Here is an 18,879-nt window from a genome sequence, read left to right on the forward strand (position 1 = left end):
AATAGAGGTTATCAGTTCAAGAAAGAAGGGCATTAAACAATGGGTGCAAAGTTTCTGTTGGAATAATGGAAAATGTTCTAGAAATGAATAGGGTGATGATTGCACTACATTGTGAATGTACTTTTTAAAAAATGTAATATATTACTGACATATGCTACATTGTGGATGAACCTCAGAAACACTGTACTAAGTGACAGAAGCCAGGCACAAAAGGTCACATATTGTACAGATTCCAAGTTGTATGATATGAAAGTTGTGAGACTATATGATATAAAATCTCCTGAATAGATAAATCTATACAGACTGAAAACAGACTGGTGGTTCCAGGGGCTGGAGGAAGGAGTGAATGAAGAGTAACTGCTAAATGGGTATGGGGTTTTATTTTAGGATAATAAAATGTTTTGAAACTAGAGAGAGATCATTGTTACATAGTACTGTGAATGTACTAAATGCCACTGACTTATTCACTTTAAAGTAGTTAATTTTATGTTATGTGAATGTCACTTCAATCTAAAAATATATTTTTTTAGGGCAGCCCTGGTGGCTCAGAGGTTTAGCACCACCTTCAGCCCAGGGCGTGATCCTGGAGACCAGGGATCGAGTCCCACATCGGGCTCCCTGCATGGAGCCTGCTTCTCCCTTGCCTGTCTCTCTCTCTCTCTCTCTCTCTCTCTCCTGTGTCTCTCATGAATAAATAAATAAAATCTTTAAAATATATATTTTTTTAATATTTTTTTAAATTTTTATTTATTTATGATAGGCACACAGTGAGAGAGAGAGAGAGGCAGAGACACAGGCAGAGGGAGAAGCAGGCTCCATGCACTGGGAGCCCAACGTGGGATTTGATCCCAGATCTCCAGGATCGCGCCCTGGGCCAAAGGCAGGCGCTAAACCGCTGCGCCACCCAGGGATCCCTAAAAATATATTAATAATTAATTTAAAAGATTCTTTTAAATATGTAGCAGCACTCTACAACAGCTCTACAATAGGGGACATGGATAATAGAGACATTATAGAATTTTTAAAAATTTTAGAGCAAAAGCAATGTATTTATTACCCACTGCTAAAGTACATAGGGAAAAGATTCATTTTATAAAAGGGCACTTAACTTACAGAGTTCTACTAATCTTTAAGAGGGGTACTTTCTGGGGCAGCCCTGGTGGCTTAGCAGTTTAGTGCTGCCATCAGCCCGGGGTGTGATCCTAGAGACCCAGGATCGAGTCCCACATCAGGCTCCCTGCATGGAGCCTGCTTCTCCCTCTGCCTGTGTCTCTGCCTCTCTGTGTGTGTGTGTCTCTCATGAATAAATAAAATCTTAAAAAAAAAAAAAAAAAAAGAGGAGTACTTTCTAAACAATTCCAGTTAAAATTATTTTAGGGCATGGAGTAGTTCTAATATTTTAATTTTCTATCAATCTATACAGTGTATAATCAATAAATGATGATTATGTATTGAATTAAGCAGTAGTACCATTAAGCAAAGCCGATCAAAAAGAGTTTGTTCCAATCCATTTTCATGGGCTGCATCAGAACCCTGAATAGTAGGAGAAAGCTGTTTAGGATCTCCAACAAGAATCAGCTTTTCACACTCAAACCTAAAAACAGAATTCCAAGAGTTAATCTAAGCAACAATAACAAAAAGCACGCATCAACATCATTTATTGCACTATTTTCTTTTTTTTAAAGATTTATTTATTTGGGGTGCCTGGGTGGCTCAGTCAGTTAAGCATCTGCCTTCAGCTCAGATCATGATCCCAGGATCCTGAGATGGAGCCCGGAGTTGGGCTCCCTGCTCAGCGGAGTCTGCTTATTCCTCTGCCTCTGTCTCTCTCCTTGCTTGTGCTCTTTCTCACTCTTTCTCTGTCAAATAAATAAATAAAACCTTTTTTAAAAATAAAGATTTAATTATTTATTGAGAGAGAGAGAGAGCAGGGGTGGGGGTGGTGGGACAGAGGGAGAGGGTGAGAGAAACATAAGCAGACTCTTCACTGAGCCCAGAGCCCAACCAGGCTTGATGGAGCTTGAACAAGCTTGATCTCATGACCCTGAGATCACAACTCTGAGCCTAAACCAAGAGTCAGAGGCTTAACCAACTCTGCCACCAAGTGCCCCTTGTTGCACTATTTTCTAACCTATATTTCAAAGGACTTGCATACCACAAAGAGTTCTGGGAAATGGGGTGCCTGGCTGGCTCAGTCAGCAGAGCATGCAATTCTTAATTTCAGGGTTATGAATTTGAGCCCCACCTGGGTGTAAAGCTTACTTGAAAATTAAAAATCTTAAAAAAAAAAAAAGAGTTCTGGACACTAACAATGCTTAATAATGTTAACAAATGTATTAAAGGGATTTGAAGTTATTCAGTAAAAAGTCCTTTACAACTTTTTTTCCACATAAAACTTGCTAAATGTCCCCCTGCCTCTGCATGGAATTAGCATTTTGCAGAACACATTTTGAGAAACAAGAACTCTTAAATTCTATAAACTCAGAGGTTTTCTTAGAAGTTATTTGGCTTAAGCTCTTGTCTTAGAGACGAAGTAAAAATTAGTCTCCTGGGGCTAAATGTCTTTCTAAATAGAGGTAGGATATTGTGGGAAAATGTTTGTAGAAAAACCTATATCCAAATCTCAGCTTTATTATATTCTATGGACAAGACAAGTTATTCTACTTTTCCAAGCTTCAGTATTCTTACTGGTAACCTGGATGTGTTAATACCTTGCAAAACTGTTTTAGGGACTTAGTGAAATATATAATGTGTTTAGTATACAGTAGGTGCTCCACAAGTAATACTCCACTATCCTCCATGCAAAGCCTTACTGTTCCTCTATTCCTGGCTCCTGAGAAGGGTGACCAACTCATCCTGGTTTGCCCAGGACTGTCCCAGTTTACACTAAAATTCCCATTATGCAGGACCTCCCAAGTCCCGGGCAAATCATGAGAGTTGGTACCCTGTACCCTCATTAATTGGGGATAGAGCAAGGACTAAAAGTCAGGCCTACTGAGTCCTAGTCTAGCACTCTTTCTGCCACCTTTAGGATCCCTCAATTAGAGATGCTTTACAAGCATAATGTTTCAATTAGCTGATACAGCTTAGATGTCATAGTCTTCTAAATTTTAGTAGATACATTTTCAACTTATTTTTCTTTATATATTTTATATCTTTTCATAATATAAATATTATTTTCAGAACCTAAACACTGGAATTTTATCAAAGTAAGCAACTGAAGAATCTTCTTCAGTTGGCTTATATTCTCAAAGTAGGACTAAAGTAGAACCTTTAATCAAGTAGAGAAATCTGCAAGGTCCTAGAGCACTAGACCTATCAAGGCTTTAAAAATTATGTGAACTGGGGCACCTGGGTGGCTCAGTCAGTTAAGCTTCCAACTCTTGATTTCAGCTCAGGTTATGATATCAGGGTCCTGGGATAAAGCCCTGCATCGGGCTCCATCCTCAATGGGAGTATGCGTGAGGTTCTCTCTTTCTCTCCCTCCCCTCCCCCAACTCATGTTTTCTGTCTCTCTTAAATAAATAAATAAATCTTTTTAAAAAATCATGTGATCTATCATCAGGGAAATATAAATCAAAACTACAACAAGATGCTACTTTATAGCTGTTAGAATGGCTTAAATCAACAACATAAGAAACAATGGGTATTGGTGAGGATGCGGGAAAAAAGGAGCTCATGCGCTGTTGATGGGAGTGCAAACTAGTACAGCCGTTGTGGAAAACAGTATGAAGGTTCCTCAAAAAATTAAAAGCAGAACTATCCTACGATCTACCAATTGCACTACTGGTATTTACCCAAAGAATACAAAAACAATAATTCAAAGGGACAATGCACCCTTATGTTTATAGCAGCATTATTTATAATAGCCAAGATATGGAAGCTGCCCAAGTGTCCATCGATTGATGAACGGGTAAAGAAATGGTGTATGTGTGTGTGTGTGTGTGTGTGTGTGTGTAATGGAATATCATTCAGCCATAAAAAAGAATGATATCTTGCGATTTGCAATGATATACAGGATCTAGAGGATATAATGCTAAGCAATCAGTCAGAGAAAGACAATTATATGATTTCAATCGTATGTGGAATTTAAGAAATAAAATAAACAAAGGGAAAAAACAAGAGAGACAGAGACAAATCAAGAAATAAACTTTTAATTATAGAGAACTGATTGTTACCAGAGGGGAGGTTGGTGGGGGGGGGGAAGGGTTAAATAAGTGTTAAATAATGTAACAATGTATGTTAATTCATTGAAATTAAAATTAAAACTAAAAAAAAAAGAATTATGCGATCCAAGTATCTAAACTGTGATCTAACAAAATTTTGACACATTAACCACCCCCCTAAATTTTCCTCTGCATTCTTTTAAAAAAATCAGCTTTGTACCTAAATTGCTAAGAATTTTCATAAAAGTTTGGTAAGAGTTTGAAGCACAAATTTATTTGAAATAATTATGACAGCTAAGTGTTTTCTGGAAAATAAATTTTTTAAGTTACCTTGCAATAGGAAGGAGAGAGGCCGGTTCAGTTATTTGACTACACTCATCCAACACAACTACAGGAAATTTAAGATCATTCATACATGGGAATGGGCAAGCTGCACAGGTAACTCCAACTACTCGTACCTTTATTACAACAAGAATATTATTATTAATCAACAACTTTCTTAGAAAATAAGATAATGTATTTATCAAAGAACTTTTAAGGCTAAAATAAGAAATGAGCTGTCCTATTTACTTATCGGCAATCAAAAATCACAGGTCACTTTATCTCCACATTTTTATTATTTCCACATAGGAAATGGATATCACAGAACATAGGCTACTTAAGCCACAACCCCCTTAATAAGAACAAATAGAAGGCACGTTTTGATATTACAAGGAAGGTATTACAATACCAAAGATTTTTTAAAATATTAAGGATGACATACGTATTTTATCCTTCTAGAGGAAGCTGAATAAATACAACATGCATTAGTATCAACACAGGCCAAAGTTCTCCACAAGGAGCTCCGAACATGCTAATGAACTGTACTCTGCTTAACCTTCAGCACACTAGGATTTTTTACTTATCTAAGAAAATAAAGGTGGCTAACTATTTCTAAACTACAGTAAATTAAAGTGTACTTGTGGCCTATAAGTATATTTGAATTTAATAATTCTCAAATATTAAAACAGAATACCATTATTCTCAAGACAAAAAGCCTGATAAAAAAGCTAATATTTAGCCTCTTGAACTAAATATAAACAAGAGGAAAATCACTGAACTTTCTAATTAGATGTAGTCAATTGCCCTAATAGTCTAATAGCTACACACACACACATGCATATATAATTTTCTCTCCTAACAATCTGAAATATAGTTCCACTTTCTGGTAGCAAGGGTAGTCCACACAAACTGATATTTTTTGTCAGTAAATGTGACTGACACAAATATGCTTTATGAATTAATACTGCCTCCACATATCCTGTGAAATAATAAATATTATACCATACTTTATTTAATAATAAATAACATTCGTTAAAAAATAATAATAACATTCGTCATATACAATAGCCCTCTGTCAGGTTTTCTTTTTGTTAAAAAAAAAAAAAAATCCCAAAGCCTCATTTATATAGAAATTCCACAGTTTTTAAATATTCAGCTCTTTTAAAATGATCCAGCAGAAGATACCATCGTAGCAATGTACACTGCTCATAGTGCCACTCTCAAACATCATTCATTATTTAATTGCCAGGAACTCTATCTGATAAAGACAACCTAAGAATGAGACCCTGAAAGTTGTGAACCAGGAAGCAATTTTTTTTTAAAAGAAATTTCTAACACAAAAGCCTAAAGAACTAAGTTTTCTTTAAAATGTTTTGATTTTTTTCTTTTGTCATTATATTGTACTAAGATTCTACCCACTGAAGAGATTTTATTATTGATCTAGGAAATAGTAATTAACTATGAGGCATTTTTAAAATTTAACTTTATTGTAAAGACATATCACTTTAGAAAAGTGTTAGCTCTGAATGCCTAATTGGACCTTAGAAATTTGTTAGACAAAACTTTTTTTAATATGTTCCCTTTATTTTATTTTTTTAAGATTTTATTTATTTATTCATAGAGAGAGGCAGAGACACAGGCAGAGGAAGAAGCAGGCATCATACATAGAGCCTGACGTCGGACTCGATCCAGGGTCTCCAGGATCACGCCCTGGGCTCCAGGTGGCGATAAACCGCTGAGCCACCAGGGCTGCCCAATATGTTCCCTTTTAATTAATTAATTTATTTATTTATGAAAGTCACACATAGAGAGAGAGAGAGAGAGAGAGAGAAGCAGGCTCCATGCACCGGGAGCCCGACGTGGGACTCGATCCCAGGTCTCCAGGATCACGCCCTGGGCCAAAGGCAGGTGCTAAACCGCTGCGCCACCCAGGGATCCCCAACCAATATGTTCCCTTTAAAAGAGTTTCATGGGAAGCCCGGGTGGCTCAGCGGTTTAGCACCGCCTTCAGCCCAGGGCCTGATCCTGGAGACTCGGGATCGAGTCCCACCTCAGGCTCCCTGCATGGAACCTGCTTCTCCCTCTGCCTGTGTCTCTGCCTCTCGCCTTTCTCTCTCTCTCTCTCTCTCTCTCTCTCTCTGTGTGTGTGTGTCTCTCATGATTAAATAAATAAAATCTTTTTTAAAAAAATAAAAGAGTTTCATGTGGGGCTCCTGGGTGGCTCAGTTGAACACCTGACTACTGGTTTCAGCTCAGGTTATGATCTCATGGGTCATGATCTCATAGGTTGTGAGATGGAGCCCTGCATCTAGCTCAGAGCTCTGCAGGGAGCCTGCTTGAAGATTCCCACCCTCCATCCCTCCCCTCATGCGCACATGTGTTCATGAGCATGAACTCTCTCTCTCTCCCTCTTTAAAATAAATAAATAAATCTTTAAAAATAAATAAATAAGAGTTTTCATTTGTGAACAGATAACATCAGTGAGCTGATATCAGATTATGCTATCTGGGCTTTCACTTAAAATTATCAAAAAATCATTGGGTGACAGCACTGAGGGGGGCATTGGATGGGATGAGCACTGGGTGTTATATGTTAGCAAATCGAACTCCAATAAAAAAATATACAAAAAAAATTTTATATACCAGAAAAAAAGTACGATCAGAAAATTATCAAAAAATCATTAACAATTATTCTTACAAATCAATATTATGTTGGATGAGTAAAATGGTAAATAATTTGCATTAACTGAACACAAACCAAGCCCTTCTGGATTTAGTTGGGGAGAAGGAAATAGAGTTACTTCTATAACTCAAAATAGAAAGCTAGTCTGAAGCCTTTCAAGGACTTCTGTAACCAAAACTTGTAGATTGGTTGTTATTTCCAATTTCTCCCTCCCTCCCTGTGACAGTATTATACATCCATACCCTTTGTCATGTAACTTTGCAGTGTTTCCCACTAGAGAAGTAGGTGGAGTATATTTCCCTGTCCTACTAATGTTAGGCTTGGCCATAAGACCCTGTTGTAGCAAACTGAGTATCAGCAGACACGATATGTACAAAAGCTTTAAATGTATTTTGTGATCCATCCTGCCTTTTTGCACTTCTGCCATGTATCAAGAGAAAGCCATCATGCCATAGGCAACTGTTGTTCTCAGAATAAGAGACCTGAACTATAGCCTCCAGTGGGGCCATGTCAATTGACCTCTAGAGTCGTAAGTTTGTTGTCTTATTGAGATTTTGTTAAGCAGCATTATTTCTGAAATAGCTAAGAAATATGCGGACCCAAGTATGTTGATTTTTCCAATCTTTTGCAGAAAGTAACTAATGTCCACATGGTCTAAGAAGTCAACAATCTTCTTTTCCTCCCTTCCTCTTTCTTTTCCTTATGCTCTCCTTTCACTGGAGGAAGCTACTCATTAACTCTTTCTCATCAGCTACCATCTGAAGGGAGCTGCCCTGAATCAGAAGCTGATAAAGGGGATGATGCTACTTGTTATAGCTTGGGATCCTGTGTGTTCAGTCTTGGCCCATACTTAGAAGCAAGTATCTCAGCCTCCTAGATTCTCAGATATAGACAGACCCTGGAAGGCTTGGCTTGCTAGGAAAGCATTAAAGACAAATCTCACTTGGGTATTTTGCCCAGGGTCAGACCTTCTTTTCCCTCCCCATTTCACCTTAAAAAAAAAAACAGGTTTCTTTTAAGTTGCCAGATAATCTATTCCTACCTCTTCTCTTTCCTCTTTAAGTGTTTAAAAAGATACAAATATGGAAAAGGAGAAAGGTAATTCAGACCTGGTGAGTTAGATCTGTTCACAAATTTGAAGAATGTTCTTTGATAAGATAAAACATGCACTGGATAGACATACACACACCTTATTTTAATCTAAGCTATCACAGTCATTTATTTTATTTAAAGGAAATATTTTCCATCAGCAGGAATAAAGGAATTCTGAATAGTATATATAAAATTAAGAAACAAACCTACCTGCTTCAGCAGGGTTTTATTGGTCCCCAGTTTATGCTGCTCAATACTTTTTCTGACATAGACCCTTTCCAGAGGAGTCAAGTCTTCTTTCATTAGTCCATGTAGTTCTTTTAGTTGTTCATTTTCATTTTCTGAGCCAGCATGCAAACTAAAAAAATAATTACATAAAAGAATACCCCTCTTGATCCCATTTTCACAACATTGTAAAAAAGTAAAATAAAGATTTTCTCAGCTAACCGAAAAAAAAAAAAAAAAGATAAAACCTTCTCCACTCTTCTTCATAGACTAAGTTTAAAGGACACCTCAGTGGCTCAGTGGTTGAGTGTCTGCCTTCAGCTCAGGGAGTGATCCTGGAATCTGGGATCGAGTCCCACACTGGGCTCCCTCCAAGAAGCCTGCTTCTCTCTCTGCCTACGTCTCTGACTCTGTCTCTCATGAATAAATAAATAAAATCTTTTTAAAAATACTAAATTTAAAATTATATAAAATTATTATACTTCTTTGAGCGCTGTGACTTTTGGAATTCAGTGTTCTTACCTATAAGGTAAAATTGGCTTGGCAATCTTCCTGACACTCCCAACTCTGACGAACTTTTCAAAACCAAGACTGAGAAGCCTTTAAAGAAAACAAGGTAAAATAGATTCTGATCATTTCAAAGAATAAAAGCAAAGTTTCATCTAATATTTATGTTATTAAAATTAATTTTGTTTAACGGTATATTTTATAGTTATAGAATTCAATCTGATATGCTTAAACTCAGTAGATGCAATGTAAGTAAAAAACCTCTTTATATATAATGTATTTTATAGGGAATTTTTAATTGTATTGAAGGTTCATTAAATGTTTATAAGACATCAATGTTAGCATTTATGACAAATAAAATTGTCTCTAATGACATAATAGTATGGAAAACAATAGCTATCATATACTTAGCATCAGGATTTATTAGGAATGCATACCTCATCTTTACATACATTATCTCATTTAATACTCATTAAAGCTCTGCATGGTAGTATTTTATCTTAGAATGAGGACTCCAAAAGTGAAGTATTTTGCTGAGGACAAAACTAATAAGTAGGGTCAGCCATGATTCAACCTAGGCAAGTCTGTCTACCTCCAAAGGCTATGATCATTTTTCTACATACATCACCCTCAATTAGGACTTTGTGAAGAAGCAACTTTCACCCACCTTCCCTCTCCTGTATCTTACAGCTCTGGCTCTATGCTAGGAACAGAATAGGGAGCTCAATGAACATCCAGTCCTCTACAACACCTTCTGTCACCTCAAATGGGAAATTAAAGACTAGAAAACTAAATAAACTATCCACATATAGTTTTCCAAAATTATTTTAAAGTAGTTTACTTAAGGTCAATACATGGATAGATTTTAACTTCTGCATATTTCATAGTCCTCATCTTGGAGAACACTCAGCTACTTTTTTAGTCTGAAAACATAGATTACATTTTTTTCAATGCAATTTTATGTTAATTCTATGGTAACAGAGGATGCAATATCCTCATCATACCACTAAAATAGGGTAAAAAGCATGTCTGGGGGAACCTGGGTGGTTCAGTTAGGTATCTTCTTGATTTTGGCTCAGGTCATGATCTCAGGGTCTTGAGATCCAGCCCCAGCTCAGGCTCTGCACTTAGCGTGAAATTTGCTTGTCCCCTTTGTTCCTCCCTCACCCTCTCATACGCTCTAATATAAATAAAATCTTAAAAAAAAAAAAAAGTACATTTCATTTCTTCTCAAGAAACTCTTTGTTCCATCCTGTCCATTACAGTCAGAATATATTGTCCAAATACACTGCTAAGTGTTATTTTAATGTGAAGAAATGCGTGAGTCTAGCCTATATGCAGACTAAATATGGATTATAGATCTATATTTCTCAGGTCCTTATAACTTAAACACTGAAGAATCTTTCCTAAATGTTTAAGTATTCAATACTTACCTTCCTTCTTTGATCTAACTTTATGATTTCTCTTTTCTAACAGGATGCAGTTAAAATTTCATCTCAAGCTAAGCAATCTAAAGCTTTTTCCTGTTTAGCCCCCAAGTAACTCCTCATTGTCTTAATAAATATCTTCAGCTTCTGTTTTAGATTACTTAGAAGAGTGTACACTGGCAGATCCTTTCTGAAGGACAATTTTGCAAAATATATTTTATTTTAGAGGGAGGGTGTGCAAGTAGGGAGGGGGCAGAGGGAGAGGGAGAAGAACAAGCTGACTGCATTGAAGGTAGAGCCCAAAGCAGGGCTTGATCTCATGATCCTGAGATCCTGACCTGTGCAGAAACTAAGAGTCAGACACTTAACTGCTTAACTGACTGAGCCACACAGGTGCCCCTTTCTTTGCATTTTAATAAAATTTTACACAATCACAAAAATTTTACACCTGTAGGACAGACTGTGATTGCCTTCCTTAGATCCTTCTTATTGAAATAAAAAACTTAATCTGACTAAACTGATCAGCTATTTTATTGTTATATGTTCCTACAGACAGGTATATAAGAGAATAACCCATAATTTGGCTCTGTAGTTTTAGCCTACTTCCAAGGTTCTTGAGTCAAAGGATTTTTATTCATGGCACAGGAAGCAGTATAAGCATCCCCAAATATGGATCCCAATTCCCTTGGTGCCCAAGTCCAATGGAAAGACCAGAGAGTCCAGATAGATCCCTGCACATGCAAGGTGTTGAGCCGTAGAAAAGGAATACCAAACTTGGAGAGCCAGTACTTTTATAAATCAGTAAGCAAGCTGTTCTTTGTCCTGGACCTGGTCAATCAAGGTGCTTGCTGCAAACACTGAGAAATGTCCTGGCTAATAGTGGTCTGGGCCTTGGATCCTACTGAAACCCTACTGGGATGCTCAGTATCCCAAAGCAGATTGAGTCCCTCAACAATATACTTTTAGCCCTACGTGTTCTTCACTGAACTTAATTTTTAAGTGAGCATCCTATCCTTGTGCCAAAATTGTCAGGTTTGGTATTTGATTTTATCCTATTACAACCTAATGAGTTAGTTTACCACGGTTTCATGGATGCTGGCTCTTAATTCAGAAACAAAGGTCTTACATTTTTGAGACACCGACAAAAATGTGCATGAACACTCAGGGACCAAGATGGATTGCCTCTCTCAACAATAACTTAAAATATTAGCTACTCAGGGGCACTGGTTGGCTCAGTCAGAGGAGCATGTGACTCTTGATCTGGGGGTCCTGAGTTCAAGCCTCATGTGGCAGGTAGAGATTACTTAAATAAAATTTTTTTTAAATTAAAATAAAATAATAAAATATTAACTACTTAAACACACTAGCCATACCTACCCAAGAAGTACTCTGTCCACAGCTACATTAGTGGAAGAAGAAATGAGAAGTTTCCAAGGTCTTACATTTCCAACTGTGAGAACTTCACTCTTTTCAAATAGCTGTACAAAAAACAAAATCACCACTGCCAACAAATAACTCTTTCCTGCTCCAAAAACACCTAATTATTTTGAAGGAAGGGGGGAAAATAAAGGCAATATAAATTTATGAAAGCACAAGAAACATTTCATCCATCTGCCTTCCTCTCTCCATTTAAATAAATTTATTCAAAAACATTCACTGAGTGACCACTACATGCTTAGCACAGGAGATAAGTAGATAGATAACCAATGACTTCCAAATTTAATGAGATCCTAGTCTACTTAGGAAAATAGACAAAGTAAAGGAACAATGATAAAATAATATGTAAGTAACACTGTTATGATATAAAAAAAAAAAGAATGTTTCTTTCTGCTTTGATGGAGATGGGAATGTTTCCTAAAAATAAGTAGTAGGAGAATTAAGTCTTCCAGCATAACATATCCAGACTGCTTAAAGAAAGGATCATTCTAGGCAAAGGCATGATAAAGCATGTAGAGGTTAACTATTTCTATACAGCATATAGCAAATAGGCAAGAGACAAGGCTGACAAGATAAGCAAGAGGATAAATCATAAGAGTTCTCCACGGTATGGCTAAAAAGTTTAACTTTTGTCTTGCAGGCCAGGGAAAGTCACTGAAGGATTTTAAACAATAGAATTTACTTAGGCAGACTGTATTTTATAAAAACTACTTGAGTGAAAACATTAAGAAAGGTAATACTAAAGGTAGGTCACCTAGGAAGAAATATGAGATAACCATAACAATAATACATGCTAACTTTCCTGAGTGCCTCCCACGTGCCAGGCACCATTCTAAGCCTTTACCAGCTAGTTAACTCATTTAATCCCCCCAGTCCTAAGAGATAGATATTATCAATTCCATGTTTTAAGGCAGGAAATTAAAGAGGTAAGTAATCTGCCCAAGATCATACAGCTAGTAAAATGAAAGAGGCAGGATATAAATCCAGGATTCTAGCTGTAGAGCCCACCCTCTCATTAGTAGGTTATATGAAGGTATGATGAAGGCTTGGATTGAGGGGATGCTATTGATCTGGAGAGGAGAAAACTGGTATGAAAGAAAAGTAGAAACTAAAAGGAAAATATCTCAGTGACTGACCTGATGAAGAAAGATAAACAGAGAGTAGGAGGAGGATTAAGGTCATTCATCTAGGAAGAAAGAATAATCAAATATGACTCCCAGATATCTAACTTGATCGACAGGGTATATGTGATGTAAATCCTCAAAGCAGTACAAAACGGCTCTGGAGTGGAGGTCTGTGAGAGGACATGAGTTGAGAAGGTGAGAGAATCCACACAGAATTATCAGCTCCAAGAGGGGAGAGTAAAGCTCCTTTACTGGAACAGAACCAAAAGATGTTAAAAATAGGTTCAAACTTAGGTAAATTGGAGGAGGGCAGGATATTTTATTTATTTATTTTTTTTAGATTTTATTTATTCATGATAGACATGAGAGAGAGAGAGAGAGAGAGAGGCAGAGACACAGGCAGGGGTAGGAGCAGGCTCCATGCTAGAAGACCAATGCGGGACTTGATCCCGGGACTCCAGGATCATGCCCTGGGCCAAAGGCAGGTGCTGAACTGCTGAGCCACCCAGGGATCCCCCAGAGGGTAGGATATTGAGAGGTGTTTCTGTTATAAACTCCATTTCCTATTTTAGAGCAAGATGAATTTCAGAGAGAGTGGGGCGGGGGCCAGGAGAGGTTATGAAAATGAAGGTTTGGAATAGCTGCTGTGGGAGGATGAAAGAGTGAGTGGACTAGAAAGTAATAAAAGGCTTTGCTGCTTAGAGGTGAAGTTTACTCTGATAGTGCAACATGTAGATATCTAAATCCCATCCAGATACACTGTGAATAATGTGTGTATAATGTTACTCATTCATCAGGCATGTGCAGCCTATTCTCTCCTTGAGAATCGTCAGTTCTGCTCTCATCTAACAGTTAATTAAAGCATGTTCAGATTCAAAATAATCTATGTAGAGCTATTCTGGAATATTGTCTGATGAGGAAAATTACAAGCAAAGTAAATTACAAAAGCTTATATAACAGTATAGTTGCTAAAACTATTATTTTTCTTACTTCTTACCATGTATGATTGTGATAGGGAGGGTATGGGTTTGTACTTTCTTCACTTCTTCAGCATTTTCATGTGATGCCATCATTTGAGCTATCTGAATTAAAGCTGTAGCTTGATCCTTATTTAAGTTGTGTGCCTGAATTAATTCACTAGCTAACTGTAATGTGGCTTCTAGGCTGAGAAGTTCAAATTTTGTATTGATATTTGAGAAGGCTGGTGGGATAAATTTTCTCTTATTGACTCTCTTGTTGCTAACTATAGTTGATGAAGACCTAGTAAAAAGGCAGCAAAAAAAAAAAAAAAAAAAAAAAAAGGAAGAAAGAAAGAAAAGAAAAAATAAACAAAACGGTTTTTGAAGTAGTAAGTAAACTTATTCATAATTTAACTTTCATTTTACACATATCACAGAGAACACTTTTTTAAAGGCACAAATGGATATATGCTCCAATTTGAAGGATGGGGAAAGAGAAGAGAACTAACATTTGTTGACTACCAACCATGTGCAGGCCTATGCTAAACATTTTACGTATTATTTGATGTAATTTTAAAAACAAGACTAGGAAATAACCACCCCAAATAGAGATACAGAAATAAACTTTTCCCTAAAAGCACACAGATAGTTAAGTGGTGTACTGACTTTAAAGCCCATGTTCTACTATAAAAGGCTGACTCAGGTCATTAACATAGCCTCTATTTCACGTAATACTACAATAAACAAAGTGGTTTTATTTCTTTTTTTTTTTTTTAATTTTTATTTATTTATGATAGTCACAGAGAGAGAGAGAGAGAGAGAGAGGGGCAGAGACACAGGCAGAGGGAGAAGCAGGCCCCATGCACCGGGAGCCCGACGTAGGATTCGATCCCGGGTCTCCAGGATCACGCCCTGGGCCAAAGGCAGGCGCCAAACTGCTGCGCCACCCAGGGATCCCTGGTTTTATTTCTATAAAGAATGAATTCATTTCAAAGATTAAGTAACATAGATAATAATAATGGAATCACAAGGATTTTTATTTTTTACCTGGAACTTCATTATGGTGAGAAAAATGAAACACCACAAGATAGATCATAAAATTTCAAATTAGAAACTAGAGTTTTTCTACCATTTTAGTGAATTTAATACAATATCATTTGCAGGGATGCCTGGGTGGCTCTGTGGTTGAGTATCTGCCTTCGGCTCAGGGCAAGATCCTGGAGTCCCAGGATCGAGTCCCACATCGGCCTCCCTGCATGCAGCCTGCTTCTCCCTCTGCCTATGTCTCTGCTTCTCTCTCTGAGTCTCTCATGAATAAATAAATAAATAATCTTAAAAGAAAAAAAAAGTATATCATTTGCAATATTTTAAAAAGGGGTATGGTACTTGAAATATCAAAAGTAAAGTTATAGGTTATGTCAAGAATAAAGTTAGTATCAATATACATACTGAATTCAACCTATAAAAGGATTCTTTTAGATATTAAATAATATGTGGCATAAAAATACAAATGAATAAAAAAATCAACACTCAAAAGATCCTGAAAATATTATTCCTTGACAAACGGAAAATAATTTGCAGTAACATCCTTTTATTTTTAACTACTGACAAACATTAATCTCATGGTCAATAATAATAATAATATTGGCAAAATTATGTAATGTACTTCAATTACATTTTCATATTTACATTTAGTCACATATTGGAATACCAATGACCCAAAGGTAAATAATGACTTACATTGTTAACAAGTACTGTGTTAGAGGTAGAGTAGCTGGATTAAAGTAGTCCTGAATGTTTTTCAAAGTTGTCAGCTCAGTGCTAGCATTACAAACCAACAATGCATGTACCACTACTGTAGAGAGAATGCAGAAAATGAACATTTAATGAGAAAAAAATGTATTAAAAAAAAACTATTAAAAATGTTCAGTTGGCTAGCATAGTTGGTTAAGCATCTGACTCTTGATTTCAGCTCAGATTGTTATGGGATCGAGCCCCTGTCAGGCGCTATGATGAGTATGCAGCTAGCTTAGGATTCTCTCTTCCTCTACCTCAACCCCTCCACTCCAAAAATGTTCATGTAACTCAGAGCTCAGCTACTGAATTAATCACATGACATAAAATAAACCCTTAAGTACATGTGGAGGTCCTTTTATCCAATAACTACTATAATACCTGGTTATTCATACTTTTTATATGGGTATCCATAAACTGCACAACTTAAATCAAATTTGGACTTCTATACAACAACTAATGAGCAAGAACAACTGTTCTGAATTAGTATACGGGGACACTGCTTGACAGTTCCAACTAATTACCATACCATCTTGTGTTGTACAGTAGTATTTGTGTAATTTTTGAACATTTTCTTTGATTTCTTCAGTTATTTTATAAGGAATATGTGGAAAGTGTAAAGTTAGAATGCTGACATAGTGAAACAACTGCAACAAATGTGAAAATATGAATACAAAAGTGACAAATTAACAAATGTTTAAGTAATTAGACTTGACTGGACTCAAGCTAGTTGACTAGTTTTTTCAGTTCTTGAAAAAAGTCAAAAGTTAAAAATGTATATGAAATATTTGAAATGAATCATTAAATGTTGTGTCTCCAATTTGCTATAGGCCAAATTCAACCATCAGGAATTATTCCAGAGATCAGGATGTATATAGAAAGCTATAGATTCTTAGAACTGGATAGAGATTCAACCTACTAAAAGCTCCTTTATTAAAAAATAATAATAAGGCTGGTAGCCTACTATCTTACTAAAAATTTCTGAACATAAAAATCATATCCTCCTGTTCCACTGCTGGCAAAATCCCTGCAAAATCTGTAAGACTTTCTCAATGTGAAAATAAATGATGTGTTTACGAAATGGACTTTATTAGATTAACAAACCGAAAGAATTTAAAAACCAAGAGAATCAGAACTTGATGTAAGATATTATTTGAGAAAATTCTTATTTATACTTTTAATGTTTATATTTTTAAAAATCAGGTATATAAAAATCAACTTTAGGGACCATCTGAGTGACACAATAGGTTAAGTGCCGACTCTTAGTTTTAGCTCAGGTCTGTGGTCTATGAGATTGAGCCCCATATCCAGCTCTATGCTCAGCGGGGAGTCTGCTTGAGAATCTCTCTCCCTTTTCCTATACCTCTTCCCTGCCTCTCTCTCTCTCTAATAATAAGTGGATGGATCTTTAAAAAAGAATCAACTTTAACAAAATATTTAAGTGTGGGTTCAAGATTTTATTATATTGTTAGCCCTCTGAGACTTGAACTGCAGAAATATTTATATCTTCAACTTTTATTTTATTTTATTTTTTTTTAAGATTTTATTTATTTATTCATGAGAGACACAGAACAGGAGGCAGAGACACAGGCAGAGGGAGAAGCAGGCTCCATGCAGGGAGCCCGACGCGGTACTCGATCCCGGGACTCCAGGATCACGCCCTGAGTCAAAGGCAGACGCTCAACCACTGAGCCACCCAGGCGTCCCATCTTCAACTTTTATATATATTTTCAGGAACTCATTGTATACAATAATAGGAAGTAGAGATGGATGCTTTTTTTTTTTTTTTTTTTTTTGAGAGAGAGCGCATGAGCCAGGGAGGAAGGCAGGGGGAGAAATAAAGGGAGAAGGAGAGAGAGAATCTTAAGCAGGCTTCAGGCCCAGTATGGAGCCTTGCTGGATCTCACAACACTGAAATCATGGCCTGAGTCAAGATCAAAAGTCAGACACTTAACCAAATGAGCCATGCAGGTGCCGGGAGGTAGTTGTTTTTTTGTTGGTTTTAATCAAATAATCCCACACAAAGTTAGCATTCTTGCTCACAATGTATCTTATATCTACCATTCTTCAATATAATTAATATGGGCATGGTAATACTTACTGTTAGTGGGCCAGTTAGAGGGGAAATAACCTTTCAAAGGTAGTAGCTCCACCTCATTGATAGATGATGGTCCAAAGAAAGCACTACACGCAATAAAAGTATCCAATTCAAAGTCCAATGTTTTTGAAACCACCCAAAGATCATCTGAAAAGACAAACATTTTTTAAAGAACTCAGAACTATGCTCAATTCAAAACTACTTTGGATTTCTTACATGCTCAGTCATATATTTTCTCAAAACACAAAATTATTTATCATCTACCAGATTCCACCCAAACTAAGACATGAATACATTTTATTTCCATGTTTTAATGCAATTACTTTTATGTTTTTAAAGTCATTTGACAATTATACTAAAAACAATGTAAATAAAGCAACACAACATCTAACTTTCTGTGGCTAAATACATTTGGAAAGTGCTGTGTTAAGCAAATAACCTTAATCTAAGATTTTTCAGAACCTTAAACATACTGATATGCATTGGACTTTCAAAGATGGGAATATAGCGCAGTAAATCATCTTTTCTGATGCAGCTAAAACTCGTGATTTGTCAGTTAATTTTCAAAGTTGTTTTAGGTCAGGGATTTTAATAAATAAACTCCTAATCCTTTACAGATGATTGAAAGAAATTCTGGGAATGGAGGAGAAAGGGTTTTCCCAGCAGATTCCCGGGATAACCCCAAACTCACCAACCAAGGGGACAAGGAGGAATTGTGGGTATAAAAGGTCAGCTGAGACATTAATTAATGGATGATGGAATAATCCTATCATTCTTGGAGCAGTTGACTCTAGGATTTGTCTTGAAGGTAAGTTAGGCTTTGGCTAAAACAAAGACTACCAGGAGGACTTTGAGCTAGAGAAATGGGGCGGCAACACACATAACTACTGCCACTAGGGATAGGTAAATTGATCAGAATCCATTAGCAGGCAAGTCATGTATCTGTGGGAATACTGTTTTGTTTTGTTTTTTAATAAAACACACTAACCCACTTGGCTGGCTCAGTAGAGCATATGACTCTTTTTTTTTTTTTTTTTTTAAGATTTT

At 36.5% G+C, this 18,879-nt stretch overlaps 1 protein-coding gene across 11 annotated transcripts in view; it reads right to left on the reverse strand.

The window, feature by feature from the left end:
* Window positions 1-18,879, reverse strand: part of ZGRF1 (zinc finger GRF-type containing 1) — a 77,123-nt gene that overhangs the window by 8,880 nt on the left and 49,364 nt on the right. For 6 of the 11 annotated variants that reach the window (XM_077882308.1, XM_077882309.1, XM_077882307.1 and 3 more), the window contains 8 exons: window positions 17,836-17,979; window positions 15,681-15,795; window positions 13,979-14,241; window positions 11,798-11,957; window positions 9,009-9,086; window positions 8,472-8,619; window positions 4,497-4,624; window positions 1,471-1,594 (listed from right to left, as the gene is read on the reverse strand). In XM_077882308.1, the coding sequence (XP_077738434.1) occupies window positions 1,471-1,594; window positions 4,497-4,624; window positions 8,472-8,619; window positions 9,009-9,086; window positions 11,798-11,957; window positions 13,979-14,241; window positions 15,681-15,795; window positions 17,836-17,979 (1,160 nt within the window). Of the gene's footprint in view, window positions 1-1,469; window positions 1,595-1,633; window positions 1,860-4,496; window positions 4,625-8,471; window positions 8,620-9,008; window positions 9,087-11,797; window positions 11,958-13,978; window positions 14,242-15,680; window positions 15,796-17,835; window positions 17,980-18,879 lie in introns of those variants that run through there. The other 5 variants (XM_077882316.1, XM_077882315.1, XM_077882311.1 and 2 more) reach the window with 5 other exon arrangements.

This window comes from Canis aureus, chromosome 33 (genome assembly GCF_053574225.1).
Source record: "Canis aureus isolate CA01 chromosome 33, VMU_Caureus_v.1.0, whole genome shotgun sequence".
In the NCBI taxonomy this organism is placed as follows: domain Eukaryota; kingdom Metazoa; phylum Chordata; class Mammalia; order Carnivora; family Canidae; genus Canis; species Canis aureus.